The 22194-nt window shown below is 39.8% G+C and overlaps 1 protein-coding gene across 2 annotated transcripts in view; it reads left to right on the top strand.

Moving 5' to 3' along the window:
* MIPEP (mitochondrial intermediate peptidase) overlaps window positions 1-22194 on the top strand; it is a 213713-nt gene that overhangs the window by 118137 nt on the left and 73382 nt on the right. For both annotated transcript variants that reach the window (XM_014548582.1, XM_005877283.2), the window contains 2 exons: window positions 11312-11386; window positions 15267-15386. In XM_014548582.1, the coding sequence (XP_014404068.1) occupies window positions 11312-11386; window positions 15267-15386 (195 nt within the window). The remainder of the gene's footprint in view (window positions 1-11311; window positions 11387-15266; window positions 15387-22194) is intronic.

Genomic DNA, 22194 nt, shown 5'->3' on the forward strand with positions numbered 1-22194 from the left:
TGGCATTACTGATGAAAGTCTGAAATGTTGGGATGTGGAAAGCTGGAAAGTGCTGCACCCAAGCTAACTACAGGAGAAAGATAAAATCCTAACTTTTCTTGAGCTCAAAAAAGAATTGAGGTCACAAGGCTGACTGCCATACAAAGGGGTAAGAAGAAATCAGATAACATTTTAATAAATTGTTGGAGGCCAAGTGGGTTGGCCTATCAGTCTGGAATATCTGAGGGCCCTGATATAAGGGGTGTTTACATTCACCCATAGGCTCTGTACTATGTGTCTTCACAGGGTGCTCAAAAGAAATAATGGGACAGGTTGGGATTCCACAGTCTTCCTCAGTGCTACAGGCCTACAGGAGGTGCTTGGCTGCTCCTACAGGAACAGCACAAAACCCTGCCTTCCTGTTCAAAGATAAAGGAATCAAACAGACTCAGACTTTAAAATAACTAATAGATAGAGTAATTTTAAAGTAACTATCAGGCAGGGATTTAAATAACTGGTAAAAGATACGGAAAAAATGAACAACATGTATGAAAAGTTGGGGAGGAGAAATGGAAACTGTGAGAAACACTCAAGTGGAAATGCAAGAAATAAAGCTACAATCTGTACATATAAAAGGCTAAGTGACCGACCGGCTGGCCTGTACATATGACGCGCGCTGGCAATCTATCTATACTAATAAAATGGTAATATGCAAATTGGTCAGGATGCCTTCACACAGTGACCGAACAGCAGGCTGTGTGGGGCGACCAGGCCGGCAGGGGGGCAGTGAGGGGCAAACAGGCCAGCGGGGGGGGGGCAGTTGGGGGCAACCAGGCCTGCAGGGGGGAAAGTTGGGGGTGACTAGGCCAGTGGCAGGAGGGCCAGTTAAGGGCAACCAGGCTGGTGGGGAGGGCAGTTGGGGGGGATGCCTTCACACAATGACCGAACAGCAGGCTGTGTGGGGCGACCAGGCCGGCAGGGGGGCAGTGAGGGGCAAACAGGCCAGCGGGGGGGGGGCAGTTGGGGGCAACCAGGCCTGCAGGGGGGAAAGTTGGGGGTGACTAGGCCAGTGGCAGGAGGGCCAGTTAAGGGCAACCAGGCTGGTGGGGAGGGCAGTTGGGGGTGACCAGGCCAGCACGGGGCACAGTTATGGGTGACCAGGCCAGAAAGGGGGGCAGTGAGGGGTGACCAGGCTGGCAGGGGGGTTTAGTTAGGGATGATTAGGCCAGCAGGCAGAGGGTGGTTAGGGGTGATCAGGCCGGTGGGGGCAGGAGGGGCAGTTAGAGGTGACCAGGCCGCCAGGGAGGGCAGTTACGGGCGATGAGGCTGGCAGGCAGGTGAGCAGTTAGGAGCCAGCGGTCCCGGATTGTGAGATATATATATATATATATAAAGCTAATATGCTAAGTGTCCGTCCCACTGGTTGCTATGACATGCACTGGCCACCATGGGGCAGATGCTCATTGCAGGAGCTGCTGAGCTGCAGTGACTTGGCAGCGGAGGTTCTCGGGTGAGACACCAGAGTTCAGTAAATTGCCACATGCCACTCTGCTGATAAGTGGCATAGTTAGGATTCAAACTTACTTTTGTCAGACAGCAAAACCTCTTTCATCTACACTCCAGTGAAACATAATAATGGAAGTTTCAGATTCAGGGAGGTGTTGGATTAAGACAGATCATGCTCTCAAAAACCAGAGAGGAGGGAGCCCGATTCCTCAGAGGGCCGCACGATTCCACCTTCAGCCATGGGTTATGTTGTTGCTGGGGCACTATGGGCCCCAAATCTAGTTTACTGCACACTTGCGTTTGCGTTTCACATCTTGTATGACAGCAACTTTGCAGAGTGCCCTCTCGCACTCCGGGACCCCTCGGGGGATGTCAGAGAGCTGGTTTTGGCCCAATCCCCACAGGCCAGGCCAAGGGACCCCACTTGCTGGAGGGACCCCGCTCACTCCGCAGACGCCCTTTGAGCCACGGTGCCACCCCTGGTGTGGCCAGCTGGGTAGAGACCATCTGGCCCAGGCTCGCCCAGCCGGCCACCTTCTAATTAATTTCCTTTCAATGTACACGAATCTGTGCACCGGATCACTAGTTTAAAAATAAATGTTGACTCACACATGCGCGATACATGTAAATCTCTCACTGGCGCCAATCTAGACAGAGTAAGAATATTCCTAACTGAACCTGTTTTCAAATAAGTTTAATCAATTTATCAGTCATTGTTTTTATCAACGTTTTTATATCATGTTTTGTTTTTATATCATGTTTTTTTTATTTGTTTTTGTTGTTTTTATATCATGTCTTTGTTGTTATATCATGTTGTTATTTCTTCTAATTAATTTCCTTTCAATGTGCACTGGGCCACTAGTATAATATATAAAGAAGAATTCCTTTGAGGGGCTCATGAGTACACTTGACATAGCTGAGGAAACAAGTTCACAACTCTTTCCTAAATATGAATTGGACCCTGCAGATGAAGAACTGACTCATTGTTTGATAACCCATCCTATATAATAAAAGCATAATATGCAAATCGACCGAATGGCAGAACGACTGATCGGCGGGGGTTGGGGCTGGTGAGCAGGTGTGCCAGTCCAGCCTAGGCACGTGCCAGCAGGCAGAGGGGAGGGGGCGGTGATTGGGTGAGGGGGTGTGGTGGCAACCAGCGGTGGAGCAATGGGGGTTGGTGTCATCCCCTGATCGCCCACCCGGTCGCCTCCTACAGAGGGAGGCCAAGGGCAGTGGCAGGAGCGGGGCGATTTAGGGTGGGGCAGGCCATTCGCCATCCCCAGATAAGCCCGCTAGGGTCACCTCCTGCAGAGGGAGTCCACTGGCAACTGCGACTGCAGCAGGGCAATTCAGGGCGGGGCTGGCCACTCGCCGTCCCCAGATAGGCCCGCTGGAGTTGCCTCCTGCAGAGGGAGGCCACCAGCGACTGCGGCAGTGCGATTCAGGGCAAGGCCAGCCGCTTGCTGTCCCCAGATATGCCCGCCAGGGTTGCCTCCCGCAAAGGGAGGCTACCGGCAGTGGGGGGGCGGGGCCGGCCACTTGCCACCTGTGCTGTCCCCTGATCGGCCCGCCGGTTACCTCCCGCAGAGGGAGGCCAGACTCCGACTGACGGCCTAAGCCATCAGTTGGATATCCCCTGAGGGCTCCCAGACTGTGAGAGGGCGCAGGCTGGGCTGAGGGACCCCTCTGGGTACATGAATTTTCATGCACCTGGCCTCTAGTTCTACATAAAGTCAGAGTAAAATATTTTCAATACATAGTTAATGACCAAATTTGGCAGCAGATATTGGAATATGGCAGATTACTAACACTTTAGCTGATTTCATTGTTCTTCTAAAAACCTTAAAATAATCTATTGAAGAAAGTATTCTTAGAAAGGCTGGGTAATTTGAAAAGGCACATGTGTTTTGTTGAGCATATCTGGCTATTTTACAAATGAAAAGAGATATAAATAGTAAACCTTGAAAGTACATTTTCTTATTAAGAACTTGATTGTTAGGTGCTACAGAGGGAGAACTGGTTAGTTATAACTCCTGTCTCCTAAGTATCTATAAATATGAAACACCATATTTAAAAAATATGTAGATAAAATAATAAAATGTAAATAAAGTTTGTCAAAGTCAGTGATTATGGCATTACATTAGACAAATATAATAGTAAATAGCTATCATTTATTCAGCATCTACACTGTATTAAACCTGACATAATATGTTTTTAAAATACATTATGAGTGAGATCATGTGGTATTTTTCTTTCATTGAATGGCTTATATCACTTAGCATAATACTCTCCAGTTCCATCCATGCTGTTGCAAATGGTAAGAATTCCTTCTTTTTTACAGCAGCATAGTATTCCATCGTGTAGATGTACCACAGTTTTCTAATCCATTCATCTACTGATGGGCACTTAGGCTGTTTCCAAATCTTAGCTATGGTGAATTGTGCTGCTATGAACATAGGGGTGCATATATCCTTTCTGATTGGTGTTTTTGGTTTCTTGGGATATATTCCTAGAAGTGGGATCACAGGGTCAAATGGGAGTTCCATTTCCAGTTTTTTGAGGAAACTCCATACTGTCTTCCATAGTGGCTGCACCAGTCTGCATTCCCACCAGCAGTGCACAAGTGTTCCTTTTTCTCCACATCCTCTCCAGCACTTGTCATTTGTTGATTTGTTGATGATAGCCAGTCTGACAGGTGTGAGATGGTACCTCATTGTTGTTTTGATTTGCATCTCTCGGATGATTAGTGACTTTGAGCATGTTTTCATATGTCTCTTGGCTTTCTGAATGTCCTCTTTTGAAAGGTGTCTATTTAGGTCCTTTGCCCATTTTTTGATTGGATTGTTTATCTTCTTTTTGTTAAGTTGTATGAGTTCCCTATAAATGTTGGAGATTAGGCCCTTATCAGATATGACGTTGGCAAATATGTTTTCCCACGCAGTGGGTTTTCTTGTTGTTTTGTTGATGGTTTCTTTTGCTGTGCAGAAGCTTTTTATTTTGATGTAGTCCCATTTGTTCATTTTCTCTTTAGTTTCAACTGCCCTAGGAGCTGTATCAGTGAAGAAATTGCTTTGGCATATGTCTGAGATTTTGTTGCCTTTGGATTCTTCTAGAATTTTTATGGTTTCCTGTCGTACATTTAAGTCCTTTATCCATTTTGAGTTTATTCTTGTGTATGGTGTAAGTTGGTGGTCTAGTTTCATTTTCTTGCATATATCTGTCCAATTTTCCCAACACCACTTATTGAAGAGACTATCTTGGCTCCATTGTATGTTCTTGCCTCCTTTGTCAAATATTAATTGAGCATATTGGTTCGGGCCGATTTCTGGACTCTCTATTCTATTCCACTGATCTATATGTCTGTTCTTGTGCCAGTACCAGGCAGTTTTGAGAACAGTGGCTTTGTAATACAGCTTGATATCTGGCATTGAGATCCCACCTACTTTGTTCTTTCTCAGGATCGCTGCAGCTATTCGGGGTCTTTTTTTATTCCAGATGAATTTTTGGAGAGTTCGTTCTAGATCTTTGAAGTAGGCCATTGGTATTTTAATGGGAAGTGCGTTGAATTTATAGATTGCTTTGGGTAGTATGGACATTTTAATGATGTTGATTCTACCAATCCAAGAACATGGTATGTTCTTCCATCTCTTTATGTCTTCCTCTATCTCTTTTTTCAACGTCCTGTAGTTTTCTGAGTAGAGGTCTTTTACCTCTTTAGTTAAGTTTATTCCTAGGTAGCTTAATTTTTTTGGTGCGATGGTAAATGGGATTGTTTTTATAATCTCTCTTTCTGAAAGTTCACTATTGGTGTATAGAAATGCCTCAGATTTCTTGGGGTTAATTTTGTATCCTGCTACATTGCCAAATTCATGTATTAAGTCTAGTAGTTTTTTGATGGAGTCTCTAGGGTTTTGTATGTATAATATCATGTCGTCTGCAAATAAGGACAGTTTTACTTCCTCTTTTCCAATTTGGATGCCTTTTATTTCTTCTTCTTGTCTAATTGCAATGGCTAATACTTCCAGGACTATGTTGAAGAGGAGTGGCGAGAGTGGGCATCCCTGTCTTGTTCCTGTTCTTAGGGGAAATGGTGTTAGTTTTTGTCCATTGAGTATGATGTTGGCTGTGGGCCTGTCATATATGGCTTTTATTATGTTGAGGTATGATCCTTCTATTCCCACCTTGCTGAGAGTTTTTATCAAAAATGGGTGTTGGATTTTGTCGAATGCTTTTTCTGCATCAATTGATATGACCATGTGGTTTTTTTCTTTCAATTTGTTTATGTGATGTATTACGTTTATTGATTTACGGATGTTGTACCATCCTTGCATCCCTGGGATAAATCCTACTTGGTCATGGTGTATGATCTTTCTGATGTACTGCTGGATCCGATTTGCTAAGATTTTGTTGAGGATTTTGGCATCTATGTTCATGAGGGATATTGGCCTGTAATTCTCTTTCATTGTGTTGTCTTTACCTGGTTTTGGTATTAGGGTGATGCTGGCTTCATAGAATGAGCTTGGAAGTGTTCCTTCCTCCTGAATTTTTTGTAGTAGTCTGAGGAGGATAGGTTTTAGTTCTTCCTTGAAAGTTTGGTAAAACTCCCCTGAGAAGCCATCTGGTCCTGGGCTTTTGTTTGCTGGAAGCTTTTTGATGACTGCTTCAATTTCTTCCATAGTTATTGGCCTATTGAGGTTTTTAGATTCTTCCTGATTGAGTTTTGGAATGTTGTACTTTCCTAGGAATTTGTCCATTTCCTCCAGGTTGTCTAGTTTGTTGGAGTAGAGCTGTCCATAGTATTGTTTAACAATCATTTGTATTTCTGTGGGGTCTGTTGTTATTTCGCCTCTATCGTTTCTGATTTGGTTTATTTGGGTCCTCTCTCTTTGCTTCTTGGTGAGCCTGGCTAGAGGTTTGTCAATCTTGTTTATCCTTTCAAAGAACCAGCTCTTGGTTTCATTGATTTTCTGTATTGTTTTTTTGGTCTCTATGTCATTTATTTCTGCTCTAATCTTTATTATCTCCTTCCTTCTGCTCACTCTGGGGTTTTCTTGTTGCTCTCTTTCTAATTCTTTGAGCTGTAGATTTAGATGATTTACTACCATTTTTTCTTGTTTTTTGAGATAGGCCTGTAGAGCTATAAACTTCCCTCTCAGGACTGCTTTCATTGTGTCCCATAGGTTTTGGATTGTTGTGTTTTCATTGTCATTAATGTCCAGGATGTTTTTAATTTCTTCTTTGATGTCATTGGTAACCCAATCAATATTTAATAACATGCTATTCAGCTTCCAAGTGTTTGAGTATTTTGGGTTGTTTTTATTGTAGTTTATTTCTAACATTATGCCATCGTGGTCTGAGAAGAAGCTTTTTATGATTTCAATCTTCTTGAATTTGTGGAGACTTTGCTTGTGACCCAATATGTGGTCTATTTTTGAATATGTCCCATGAGCACCTGAGAGGAATGTATATTCCATGGCTTTGGGGTGAAGTGTTCTGAAGATGTCAATTAAGTCCATCTGATCTAGTGAGTCATTTAGGATTGCTGTTTCTTTGCTGATTGTTTGTCTAGCGGGCTTATCCAGTGGTGTCAGTGGTGTATTAAAGTCCCCTACTATGATTGTATTGTTGTCGATCTCTCCTTTGATATCTTCCAGGAGTTTTTTTATGAATTTGGGTGCTCCTGCATTGGGTGCATATATGTTTACCAGGGTTATATCTTCTTGTTGTATTGATCCCTTTAGTATTATGAAGTGGCCTTCCTTATCTCTGGTTATGGCCTTCACTTTGAGATGTATTTTGTCCGATATAAGTATTGCTACCCCAGCTTTCTTTTCCTTTCCATTTGCGTGAAAGATATTTTTCCATCCCTTCACTTTCAGTCTGTGTGAGTCCCTTCTAATGAGGTGGGTCTCTTGTAGACAGCAGATGTATGGGTCATGTTTTTTTATCCATTCAGCCACTCGATGTCTTTTGGTTGGAGCATTTAGTCCGTTTACATTTAAAGTTATTATTGAAAGGTACTTGTTTGTAGCCATTTCTTTTTTTGTGTGTGTGGCTGTTTTCTTTCTGAGCTTGTTATTTCTTCTTTTTACACCAGTCCCTTTAGCATTTCTTGCATGGCTGGCTTGGTGGTGATAAACTCCCTTAGCCTTTTTTTGTCTGTGAAGCTTCTTATTTCCCCTTCAATTTTGGTGAAGACTTGAGGTAAAAATAAAAATTGTAAAAAAGACACCTCTGACACGCGTGTCATAGTTTCACCATCACTGGTATAGGAGGCTTTGAATACATAATTTGGGGAGGTTTTTCGGTACTTTTTATTTTGAAATAAATATAGGTTCTCAGGAAGCTGCAAGAAAATTATACAGAGGTCCCATGTAACCTTAGCCAGCAATGGTACGCATTTCCCCCAGCATTCACATTCTATATAATAAAAGGCTAATATGCAAATAGACCGAATGGCGGAACAACCGGTCGCTATGACATGTGCTGACCACCAGGGGTCTTGCGCGGAACATGGTGGGCGTCAGCCCTGGCAGGATGGTGGAGCAGGTGAGCAGGGTTGCCAGACCAAGGCGGGGCGCTGGTCGCTGTCATCAGGGTGTGCCTCTGGTGGTTACTGAAAATTCTTTGCTCCCACGCACCGCGGTCCCACCCAGTGCTTGCACCTGCTGCCAGCGTCAGCCCTGCTCGCACCCACAGCCAGCATTGGAGCCACCGCTTGCACCCACTGCCAGTGTCCGGTGCCGGTCCCAATCACTCAGCACCAACAGCAGGTGCAAGCGGTGGCTGGCAGCCCTGATCGCCCCTGAGGGCTTGTCTACCTCCCCCTGCTCCTCAGGGGTGATCGGGGCACCGGTCCCGCTCGTACCCGCTGCTGGCGCCGGCCCCAATTGTTCCGCACCATCAGTGGGTGTGAGTGGGGGCTGCGGGAGCGGGGCTGCTGGCAGACAGGGGACTGGGGCCACAGCAGAAGGGGCCGGGTCGGGGCGCAGAGCATGGGCCGAGACCCGCCCCTGTGCCTGCCGCAGCCTCGCAGCCCACAGTTCCTTTCAAGGTGTACAAATTCTTGTACTGGGCCCCTAGTTTTAAATAACTGCAGTAGCACATTTCCTTTTCAATACATGATTTTTTATGAACTGTTTTCAGTTTTTATTGTTCTTATAAGCTCTTTTTCTTTACATCTTTTGTTTTATTATAAACCTGACAAGGAAAGAATTAAGCCCTATTAAATTTGTTCCTTTAATGTTGGTCTTTCCTATATGGGTTTGAATCTCTGAGATATTGTCCTCTAAATACACAAGCTACTTCCTAATGGAAAGGGGTATGTTGAGCTCAGCTCTTAGATCCAATACTTGGCATTTCCACATCATTATCTTCAGCATAGAAATAGTGAACCTTTCAAAGATGCCTGACCACCACTGTAGGGCCCTTTGGCTGCTTATTTCTCTGCCCCCACTTCCACAGGGCACCTTGCCATTGGCCTTCAGATTGTCTCCTTCTCCCTCTTCTTAGGAATTTCCTCCTCATCCATCTTCCACTCCCTCACCTTTGTCATCTGTGCTTCAGGGAGGCAGCTCAGTTCTGCCTGACTCCAGGCCAGATGAGAATCATCAGCTCTCCCATAGAATGGTGATTCTCCACTTCTCAATGAATCACTCTCCATGGGTTCTCTCTGCAACTTTCTCTAACCTCCATAACCCTCTGAATTCAACTCCCTCACAACAAAATCCTCTTGACCTCCCTGAGAGCTCATATCCAGCGGGAATGCCCAGCCCTGAACCTCCTCTCCCCTGCATCTGCTCAGTTTCCCTTCCTGCCTTCTCAGGAATCTTATGCTCTTATTGTCTCTTTTCTACATCTCTAGTTTTTGTCTCCTCTATGGATCCTTACCATCAACATTTCTTAAGCCTGCTTAATTTTTTCCCAACCTTAAAAACTTTTCCCTTCCCCTTCTTCCCACTGCAGCTACTGCCCTCACTCTCTCTGCACCGTCCCTCACCCTTCTGCAAACTGTAGCCTCTAACTGGTTTGTCCTAATCCACTCCTTCATTCTTCCTATTTAATGTCTACACTGCAGCTAAAGGAATCTTTTTAAAACACAAATCTGACCATGTGACCTCTTTGCTTAAAACGCCCCAGTGGCTTACCACAGAGATAGAGTCTGAGGGTAAAACCAGTGTCCCTGCTTGGTTGGACATCCAGGCTCAGGTCCTGGCTCCTGCCTGCCTCTTCCAGCCTGACTGGAACCCCGCTTTCCTGCCCATGGCATTCTTTTACCTCCTGTCATTGGCCCTCTTCTTTGCATGTGCTGTTTCTTCTATGAGGATTACTCCCTTCTCCCTGCCACCTATCCTTTCCTTGTTAAGTAAACACCTGTTCATTTTGCAAATTTCACTTCTGCATTATTTCCTCTTGGTAAGCTTTTCTAAATTATGGCATTCATACTGACCTATGCTGCTTTCTCTTCTTGGCACCCATTACACTTGTAACTTTTTAAAACTGTACTTACATGGCAAATGCAAGCCTGTAAATCTTGTGGGGCCAGGCACCCCATCAGTTCACCGTTTCCTGTTCCCTGTGCCTAATACACTGTGTGGCCACAGTAGTTTTCATTGTTGGAGAAATGAGACAAAATGCTGTCTTTCTGCATATATGTTTTTATGAAAATGAAGCTATTAAAGGTATGTGAAGCTACTACTTTATAGAATGCTACTTATGAAAAGTTAAAGTATAACATGAATCCTGTCAACTTAAGGTATAATATAAAGGAAGGTTTAAAGAAACCTAAACATTTTGATACAAGCTGTTTTGATATACTGTATATGACTTAACAAAGTCTTTCTTTACTTTTTAAAATCCTGTTTGAGGAAATTTTGTTTTATACAGGGTAGGTGTCCCAGTGTCAAAAAGCCCCAGTCCTTTTACCTGTATCACAACTTAACACTATGCAACTTCCTTCCGTCCCTGTCTTAACTCTTTAAATTGCCTTTTCTGCCTGGTTTGCTTTTATTACAAACAAGAAGAGACCTGAGCCTTCGTCATTTACTACTTAATCTTTTATTTAAGAAGACATTTTTTAATGATCATTCTGGTGTTCACTCTTTCCTTCTGCAAATATTTATTATCTGCTGTGTGCCAGCCACTGTTCTGTGGGGGAGAGAGTGGGGGAAAGCTTAATTCCCCTTACAGCTCACATTATCATTCATTGGTGCCTTATTTATATCATTTGAGTGCTGGGTAACCTGCCATAGGTCTTTTATATAATGGACTTCTCTTTAGAGGGGCTTTTAGCTTAAATTAGATTATAAGTAGAATTCTATAAAGTAGTAGCTTTCTTCAATAAATATCAGTATTAATGATTTTAAAGTATATTAAGATGGCCTAAAGTACTCCTTTAACTCCATTACTAGTTTATTTCTCAGAGATGTGATGTTATGGGATTAGGCCTGATTAGTCTCAGAGAGGAAGCATGCATCATACAGGTACATTACACTGACTACATGAGCTCTGCAGTTCTTTCAGGTGGGAAAATAAAAGAATATACAATTCAGTATCATGGGTATTTGTTAGCATATCAGTTCAGCTCCAATAGAATTTATTGGCACTAGGAATTAGAATTTATTTGTTGACATTTTAATCTTTTATTTCTATAACCATTTATTCTATTCACTTACAAGTCAACAGAGCACTTGAATGGGCTTTCATTCATTGTTACAAAGGAGCAGAAAAAGTATTAACTTTTAAACTTTACCACCTCTTAAGTAACAAAGTTCAATACCTTATTAAGCAATTTACTCACATATATATTCTTTTGTTTTTCAAGTCAATGCCCAAAAATATGGTGTCTCGTCTTTGTGAATCTAAAAAGGTTTGTGCTGCAGCTGATATGCAACTTCAGGTATGTATGTACCTTTGTTCATGTCTTAACTCTTTAAATTGTTCTGAAGTTTTCCAGAGTAATTATTCAAAATAAATATATAACTTTAAATTATTTCCAATGCTACACATTTATTATAATAATTATGCTTCTAAAACATCTTTCATCTGAGTTCAAAGAACTTAACCAAATTGACTAATTCAATCCTCACTGTCTTAATGAAGTAGATGTTAAATGTGGTTATTTTCTGTATTCAGTCTGGAAAATCAAAACTTGGAAATGTTACATGATTTCTTCTAAATCATACATTTTAGCAACAAATTTATATATTGTTATTCACTTTGCTTTAAAAAAAATGTGTTTTTAGATGTGAAGTCTAATGAAGAGTAATGACTTTATTTCGATAACATTCAAAACCTATTTTCCAGGTTTCCAGATAAAGACTAAAAAGACTTTATGAGTCATCTTTTTTTATAAAAAGACTAGAGGCCCAGTGCACGAAATCCATGCACCGGAGGGGGCGTGTCCCTCAGCCCAGCCTGTACCCTTGGGGGATGTCTGACGCTGCATGCACCAGTGACCATACTTTTTATACAGGTGAAAGGCATCTTGCTGTTGTATGGGCAGCTACATTTTTTTTTGCCCTGATTATAAAAAAATAGTACAAAGGCAGTAGTACTATTTTTCTGTTCTTATGAGTGGAAAAACTGAAGCACAGAGAAGTTAAGTAATTGGCTTTGTCACACTTTGTCACATATAAGGGTCAGAGTCAGAGCTGACCACAAAAGGTGCAAGCCAGAGTTAATGCATGTCATTGCTGCAGCATCTTGTTTTTCAGTGTTAGAGTAGCCTTGCCTCTTAATTTTTAAATCTAAGAGACTGTTCCCAATATATAGGGTGGGGTCCCTAGGCCTGGCCAGCGATCAGGGCCAATCTGTGGGGCGACCGGCAGGCGGGGTGATCGGGGGAGGAGGGACCCGCCTACTGTCACCCGTCTTGGCTGGTGGCCTGGCGCTGCCCGCTCACGGCCCCACCCCCCAATCACCACCACCAGTCACCTCCCTCTTGAGGGGCAAACGCTCAACGCAGGAGCTGCCCTGACTGGTCGTTTCACCGTTCAGTCAATTTGCATGTTAGGGTTTTATTATATAGGATGTCAGGTCTATATGATACCAGATGTTTAAGTTGTTTGTAATTACTGAGATTGCTTGTGGAATTCTTACTCATCATCAGATCTTGGGAGTTATATAAACATAACCTAAACACCCATCTTTCATCTCAAGCATCTCAAAATATTTACTTTATAATGATCTAGTTACCTATTTAAAAGTGTAGCCACTCCTTGATTGTTTTATAGTTTTGTAAAATTCAGTCCCTAAAAAGTAAGTAATGAGCTTTGTTTTTTTGTACCTTAAAATACATATTTCAGTAAAGAAAATACCTACTGTAGACAAAACAGTAAACTTACATTTGATTTACATTATTTAGTATCTATCCTATCTAATGAAGACACAATATGCAAATTAACCGTCAATCTGTGACAAAGATGGCAGCAGCCAGGCCCGGATGCTTGCACCGTTGCCATGGCGACGATGCAGGCGTTCCACCCCGTCCCGGCCGCTCCAGGCCTCTGGGCAGCACGCACGTGCAGGCGCGGAGCGACCTGGGCTGGGCAGGATGCCTGCTATGAGGGGGGGTGCAGGGGGTGGAGGGAGCTACAGGAGGGCGGTGGCCAGAGCAAAGGCCAAGTGGCTGGAGCGAAGGCAGAAGGCAGTGACCAGAGCGAAGGCTGGGTCCCAGGTGCCAGAGGGAAGCCGGTGCCAGCAGCCAGGGGAAGGAAGACCTATTGTTGCATGAATCTTCGTGCATCGGGCCTCTAGTATCAATATAATTAAAAATGAATTTCTGAATTATTTTTTAAAATTAGCATTACTAGTACTTGGAAAAAGTCTTTTGATTTGCTGATAATTATAGTACAAGTCCTAGTTTAAAACCTTTTATCATGGCTCTTATTTTGAACAGTGGTTCCAATGATATTCTTTTAAAATGGAAAACTAACTTTTCACTCCTCCCACCTTCTAGAAAGAATAACCCCTTGATTGGGAGAGAATGGGGAAGCTGGAAAGGGAGAGGGAGGAGGGGAGAGAGAGAGACAGGAGAGAGAACCTCTTACCAGAGGAACCGCAGGAACCAGCTTTCATATTATACAATAGTCTCTTTGTACAGTGGAGAAAAACAAAGGTGGAAAGGAAATGGATTATTTCAGATTTCTAGAGGGGTATTAAAATTGTAATTTTTTTATTTTTTATTTTTTTGTAGTGCATTGTTTTACAAATAGACTCTTAATTTTCTGTAGCTCTAAGGATCTTGATCCAAAGCATGCATGATTCCCTTGGTGAGCAAATAGGCTCATCACTTTAGAATTGTTTGGTTTATCTGCAAATGAGCATGAAATACATGCATTTAATTTACTTTGCTGTGTTTTTATAATTTAAAAAAATCTTCCATGCTTATGCCTTTCATTTGTGAAAGGTAAAATTGAAAGAATGAAACTCTTGAATTCTTATTTGTTTATAGATTGTGGCAAAACACACACACACCAAAAAAATCAACACCTCAGTTGAGGTTAGAATTTAAAAGTTTTAATTCCTAATAATTTATTCAGTTAGAATATAGACAAGACTTGTATGGGTAATTTTGGCTCCTGTTTATCTTTATGCATTGTTACTTATTATAGAATATAGAATTGAAAGAGCTATATTTAGCTATACGTTTAGATTACCAGTTAGAGTAAAGCAATATTTATATTTAGAAAATCTCTATATTTTTCTAGGGAATGTTTAAACTTGACTTTATAATTTAGAACCATAATTCTATATCTAGATGCAGCCAGAAGCTACAAGTCATTTAAATTTTTCTTTTATCCAAACTAATCCTCACTTCTTTCAAATCAACAGCTGCACATTCTCTGCAAATTCTGTTTTTGAATCAGAAAGATACATATCAGAAACATAATTGCATAACATAATTTTTTTTCAAAATAAATCATTTTCTACTTATTAACAATGCTAACAGTCAAGTCAAAAAAATTTATCATTACTATAGATTTTATGCAAAATTTAGTTTTCAGAACTTTATAAGCAGCAGATTTCACATTCAAACTTTTTCTAATGCTTTATTCTCCTATTATGTTTCAATGGCCTGTATCTTCTATTTTGAGGTGAGTGATCCTTTTCTTCTGGTCACCTCCTTAAGCCAGAATTGTCCCTGCACAGCAGCTGCTGCTTTTGCACCTCCTGGCACCAGATGTGGGGACTGACTTGGCTCTAGATCCAGATTCTCCAACAGCTGTACCAGAATTCTTTGTAATATCTGTCTTCACCAGACACTAGATTGTTATTGCTTTCTCCACCTCACCCCACCTATTTATCTTCTCTTACATCTATCTCCTTACAAAACTAGGATTCTGACCATTTCATTTTTCTCACTTAAGATATATGGGATTCCAGGAATAAAACAAACAGTATTTGTTAGGTTCTAGAGTTACGGTCATAACTTAATTTTTCATATTTCTAACCATATTTATTGCCAATACAAAGAAAGGCAAAATTTTAGTTCACAAATTTAAGTTGCTACATTATATTTTAAAGAGTACCTTACAGATAAGATTCAAAATTCTTTAATATCTTTAATTGGGAAAGGTTGAGAGCTTTCCTTTTTATCATTGACATAGTGTTAAATAATGACAAAATATATCTCAAGCCATATACATCTATATTTGTGAATGTTTTAGACTGTGATTTAAAATTATTATTCTGGAATGCATATAACATCTTCGGTCAAACACATCTTAGGTATAAGAAGGGCTACCCAAACTAAATAAATGTTTTCATCTGTCTAGGTCTTTTATGCCATTTTGGATCAAATTTACCATGGGAAGCATCCCCTGAGGCGGTCAACCACAGACATTCTCAAGGAAACACAGGAGAAATTTTATGGCTTACCATACGTTCCAAACACTGTGAGTCTAGCATTTTGATCCTGTCGTGTGCCGTTTAGTGGTTCTGCTAGTGTATCCATCAGTAGTTAGTAGGTTGTGATCACCTTCCCCCTCCCATAACTTGGAATCCTTACATTTATATCAAAGTTTCACATGGGGCAAATGCTAGAAATTGCCTGGCTTACTTAATGTCTCCAGCCATACATATTTTTTTAATTTAAAAAAAAATTTTTTTGTTGTTAACCCTAGCCCAAGGATATTTTTCCATTGATTTTTACAGAGAGTAGAGGGGAGAGGGAGAGACAGAGAGAGAGAGAAACATTGATATGAAAGAGACACATTGATTGGCTGCCTCCCACACTTGCCCCAGCCAGGGCTAGCTATCAAGCCTGCAACCCAGGTACATGCAAATGCAATCATAAATGAGGGAGTTACAACTGATACCATAGAGATACAAATTTGACAATCTAGAAGAAATATATAAATTTCTAGAAGTATATAACCTTCCAAGACTGAACTGGTTAGGAATAGAAAATCTAAACAGACTGATTACTAGTAATAAAATTGAAGCGGTAATCAGAAACTTCCAACAAATTAAAATCCAGAACTAGATAACTTCTCAGGTGAATTCTACCAAACATTCAAAAAAGAACTAATGCCTTTTCTTAAACTATATCAAAATATTGAAAAGGAAGAAACACTTATGAACTCATTCTACAAAGTCAGTGTTACCTTGATACCAAAGCCAGACAAAGAATGACAAAAATTAAAAAAAAAATTTACAGGCCAATATCCTGATGAACATAAATGCAAAAATTCTCAACCAAATATTAACAAATCAGATTTAACAATACATTAAATGGATTATACACCATAATGTGGTGGAATTCATCCCAGGGATACAAGGGTGGTTCAACATTTATAAATCAATAATGTGATACACCACATTAACAAAATAAAGGGAAAACCATATGATCATCTCAATAGATTCAGAAATTGGATTTTGTTAAATTCAACATTCTTTTATAAAAATAATCTCAACAAAATATATAGAGAAGTAACATATCTCAACAAGTTAATGTTATATATGGGAAACCCACAGCTAATATTATACTCAATGGTGAAGAGTTGAAAGCTTTGCCTCTAAGATTAAGAACAAGACAATGATGCCCACTCTCACCACTTCTATTCAACATGGCATTAGAAATCCTAGCCATAGCAGTCAGAGAAGGAAAAAAATTAAAAGGCATCCAGATTGGAAAGGAAGAAGTACAACTCTCATTACTTACAGATGACATGATTCTATAGATAGAAAACCCTAAGAACCCCACCAAAAATCTATTAGAACTAATAAGTGAATTCAGTAAAGTTGTAGGTTACAGAAATCTATTATGTTTCTATATACCAATAATGAACAATCAGAAGGAGAAATTAAGAAAATAATTCTATTTACAGTTGCCCCAGAAAACATAAAATACCTAGGAAAAGGTGAGAAAGACTTGTAATGTGAAAATTGTAAGACACTTAAAAATAAATTGAAGAAGATACAAATAAATGGAAGGATATACCTTGCTGTTTTGATTAGAAGGATTAAAATTGTTAAAATGTCCTTATTACCTAAAGCAATCTACAGATTCAGTGTAATCCTTATTAAAATATCAAAGACATTCTTCTCAGAATTAAAACAACTAATCCTAAAATATATATGAAACCACAAAAAACTTGAATAGCCAGCGAAATCTTGAATAAGAACAAAGTGGACGCTATCAGTCATGCTCCCTGATTTCAGAGTATACTACAAAGCTATAATAATCAAAACAGCATGGTACTGGCATAAAAACAGATATATAGATCAATGGAATAGAATTGAGAGCCCACAAATAAATTCTGTGGTCAATTAATGCATGACAGAGGAGACAAGGCTATACAATGGGGCAAAGATATTCTCTTCAATAAGTGATTTTTGAGGAAACAATAGATATATGCAAAAAAAATGAAATTGGATCACTTTCTTACACCATATACAAAAATAAGCTCAAAATGGATTAAATCTTAAATATGAGACCTGAAACCATAAAACTCTTAGAAGAAAAAAGCAGTAAACACTTTAACATTGTTCTTGGCGATATCTTTTGATATGTCTTCTTGGGCAAGGGCAACAAAGTGAAAATAAACAAATGGGACTGTGTCAAACTAAGAAGTGTTTGCACAGCAAAAAACCAACAAAATAAAAAGACAGTCTACTAAATGGGACAAGACATTTGCAAGCACTACATCTGATGAGGAGATAGTATCCAAAATATACAAGGAATTCATACACAAGAAAACAACAACAAATAATCCAGTTAAAAATGGGCAGAGGACCTGAATAGACATTTCGCTAAAGAGGATATACAGATGGCCATTAGACATATGAAAAAGTGCTCAACATCACTAGTCATCAGGGAAATGCACATTAAAACCACAATGAAACATCACCTCACACCTGTCAGAATGACTCATTAATACATCAAAAAATAAGTGGTGGTGAGGATGTGGAGAAAAAGGAACCCTCAGACATTGTTAGTAGGGTTGTAAATTAGTGCAGCCACTATGGAAAATAGTATGGAAAGCCCTGGACGGTGATCTCAGTGGTTAGAGCCTCACCCCATGCACCCAAAGGTGGTGGATTCCATTTCTAGTCAAGGGCATGTAACTGGGTTGCAGGTTCCATCCCCAGCCCCAGTTGGGGCACATGTAGGAGGCAATCAATCAATGTGTCTCTCTCACATTGATGTTTCTCTCTCTCCCTCTGTCCCTGTCCCTCTCCTTCCCTCCTTCCCTCCTTTCCATTCTCTAAAAATCAATGGAAAAAATATCCCCATGTGAAAATTAACAAAGAAAGAAAGGAGGAAAGGAGAAGAGAGGGGAAGGGAAAAAAAAAAGATAATACTCATAAAATTCAGATAGTGCTTACCTCTGGAATAAGGAAGAGGATCACACATGTCTTAGAAATATTTTATTTCTTGATAATTTTGCCATTCTTTTTGCTGTATTAGTATAGATGTATTTTTGGTATGTAGAAAACATTCCTAAATGTTAATAGGCTATTTTGGTTGCAATGTATGGGATAAAAAATGGATTTAGGGAAACCACTTGGAAAGTTATTTAATTTCCCTGGCAAACACTAATGGTGTCTTGAACTAGAACAGTGGCATTGGGGAAGGAAAGATTGAAATGGGCTGGAGAACAGTGTAGAAAGGTACAGTCAGTAAGGCCAGGTAGTGGACTGGGGTAATGAGTGAGAAGTAAGGATCAAAAATGACTGCAAGGTTTTTAACAAGAGTATTGAATAGAGGGTGACTAGTGTCTCTTCCCATACAGACCAAAAGAGTGACAGTTTCCCTCCTATAAACTTATCTCCAGAAATTGCTCTCTCAAGTGAATCACTTTTTTTCCTCAAATTAAACAGTTAGAAAAGGAAATTATAACTTAAACAGCAACCTACAAAGGATTCAGAATGTTTATAGAATCTGTACATGTTATATGGACGGAATGTGCTCTAAACTTTTAGAGATGGTGATTACATACGTGTATGTATTAGCGTTTCTTTAAGTGTGTTAATAACTCATCTTGGGAATAAAGTGCCCTGTTAATTATGTTTGAGAAACACTGGTTTAAATTATGTTAAGTGGGTTTTTTACTGCAGGACTTCTCAAAATCTGCAATGTGCTAATGAACATGAATTTCTAGTGCTCTGTTCCCCAACTTAATAACTGTGGGAGTCTTCATCAATAGGGCATATTTTGGAATACTCTGCAAGTATATTATTCTGTAATTATATTACTGTTGAATGGGGGCATCTCTATCAATATTCTATGTAAAATAATGGATGCTTATTTTTAAATGAATAGCATTATATGTCAGCAATTTATTAATATTTTGTGACTCCTAGGTCACTCTGTATAATATATTGTATAGACAAGTTTAATATCTACTTTTATTTGCTATTTCATCTAACAGTAGTTTGATGCTAGAAATCCAAAAGCTCCTGCTCAGTTGTAAATAGAGGGTGATTTTGCAATATGCCAACAAGCTAGTCTTCCATTGTTACCACTTCTATTTAGAGTATAATGAATATTCTCAGATTATTTCTAAATGATTGTTCATTCCCTCACTTTTAATTCGGAGAGTAGAAAATGCTGTATTTCTTTAAAATATATTTTTATTTATTTCAGAGAGGAAGAGAGAGGGAAAAAGGATAGAAATACAAATGATGAGAGAGTATTATTTATTGGCTGCCTCTTGCACACTCCCCTCTGGGCATTAAGCCCACAACCCAGGTATGTGCCATGACTGGGAATTGAACCATGACTTCCTGGCTCATAGGTTGATGCTCAACTACTGAGCCACACTGGCCAGCTGTATTTTTATTTTTATAGTACTCCAGATTTATAATTCTTACATTGTGACTCACCTCTGAAACTGTTGAGAAACAATCATGTATATCTAAGAAAGTTTGGAATGAAACATTTCTCTGGCCTTATGATCCTCAAATTCTGTCCTAATAAGTATTTTTAAAGCTCAAAACATGAACAACTACTCTGCTGGTAGACTACAGTTTTTAAGATTGGTTAATGATGCTGTTGTATTTCAGTGTTTTAAAGTAATTTTGTAGACTTGTGAATATTGGTGTTAGAGCTGTGTGTCTCACACGTCTGTTCTCTGAGTAAGTCTTGATGCCTATAAGACCTTTGTTTGTCCTTTACCCACCTCAAATTGAAAACAGGAATGTGCATATAATAAGGCAGTTCTGAGCACATGGAAGTCTTTACTTAATTCTTTATTTTACATCAGGGATGGGGAACATCTGGCCCTCGGGCCCTATAAGGCCCATGAAATCATTTGGTCTGTCCCTACCAAGGCATTAGGGGTGAGTTAATTAAATGTTTGACCAAATATAGCAGGCTAATTTTTAAGTTGATAATTTTGTATGACCCAGGAATGATGTTATAAATATCCAAATGGCCCTTGGCAAAACAAAGGTTCCCCACTCCTGCTTTAACATCATTGTGATAGCTATTTTGTCTTCTTGTCCATATATAATTTAAAATGTACTGTCTTAATAGTATAAAAGTTTTTAAAACTAAAATAAAAGAATTATTTTTAGGAAAGCAATTTCTGGGATTGAATGATGTGTTGATGTCTCTGGTCATTAGTCTTATTAGAACAAACACCAACAAAGAATGTGAAAGGAAGACATGTTTCTTGTGAATAGTGTCCACTCCATATTTGTGTTTCACTTTTGTATCCAGCAACAAACTCATATTATAGTGACACAGTGTTATACTGATTAAAAGTGGCACACCTATTATTCTAGTTTACCTGTGATCAGGGGGCGGGGGAGATAGTCCCAAATAATAGACTAATAAGTGAACTTTTAGCATAGGGATAGGGTTTTATATGATCTGTGCACAGTCCTTACCTGTACACCTTTGGGAGAAGGTGTATAGAGGCTTATTGGAGAATATACCTGACTGGCTTCAAGGGGCATCATTTCAAAAAGGCTCTTTGCCCTGGTCGAGTGGCTCAGTTGGTTGGAGTGTCATCCTGTACACCAGAAGGATGCGGGTTCAATTCCCAGTGACGGCACATAACTGGGTTGCAGGTTCAGTCCCCAGCCTGAGCACATGCAGGAGGCAACTGAGCCATGTTTCTCTCTCAGATCTCTCATATTGATGTTTCTCTCTCTCTTTCCCTTCCTCTGTCTAAAATCAATTAAAGAAAACAAACAAACAAACAACCATATCCTTGGGTGAGGATCAAAAAGGCTGCTGCTACTGGAGACTGATTTCTATTCAGACCTATTTCTATTACCTCTAATTATACAGAAATGATTACATGTATAATGATTACATTAAGTATAACTTTCTGTCTCTAGAACAAATTGCTGAAAATTGTCCTAAATTTAGTCACATATCAAAGAGCAAACAGACTTTGGTTTGTTATTTAGCATAAAGAAAACTATATCCAAATTCCAATTTATATATTTGTATATGTTAATTCAATTATTTATATTCTAGATAATACTTAAGTTATTTTTAATAATTTATATATTATGTTTATAATAGGTATTTGTATTAAGTGCATGCTATGTGCTGTGTACTATAGATGGGGATATAATAGTGAATAGAACAGAAAAATTCCTGGCCCTTATAGAGCCTGTATTAGAAATGGCTTGTGTGGTGGAGGAAGGGGTGTATACATAATTATCATTACGTCCAACTGTCTGTGAAACATTTCATTATTAAGTAAAATATTCCATGAGCCCCCTCAAATTGTTTTGAGTTGTGAGCAAATGGACTAAACATAAGATTGGGATATTCTGATGCTTAATACTGCTAATACAAGGATATGTTGGGACCCTAGTTTTTAATTTCCAGAGGGAGTCTATTCATGGAGGCATAGCAGTGGCTAGAGACAGTGGGAGGTTAAGCAAGAGGGAAAAAAAAAGATGGCTAGGTAGAATGGAGAGTGGCTCAGAGGCTCCAGTAGGCGATTAGCCAGACCTCAGTATTTGGTGCCTGATAGGTTGGGAGATGGTGCTAAAGGAGAAGGAGTGGGTGTGACACCCAGGGTTTGAATAGGGATGGAGAAGGCATTCTGTGAAATACAGGAGGGGTAGCTGCTTTATGGAGTGAGGGGTGCAAAAATTGATGAGTTTATTTTGAGATGACACTAGACTATCCAAGTGGAGCTGCCTGTGAGCAGCTGTTGGAACAGTGGTTGGTAACCCAGATAACAGATCAAAGCTGGAGCTATGTGGATTTGGAGCCTAGAGAGAGACTTC

This window comes from Myotis brandtii, unplaced genomic scaffold (assembly GCF_000412655.1).
Source record: "Myotis brandtii unplaced genomic scaffold, ASM41265v1 scaffold516, whole genome shotgun sequence".
Classification (NCBI taxonomy): Eukaryota; Metazoa; Chordata; class Mammalia; order Chiroptera; family Vespertilionidae; genus Myotis; species Myotis brandtii.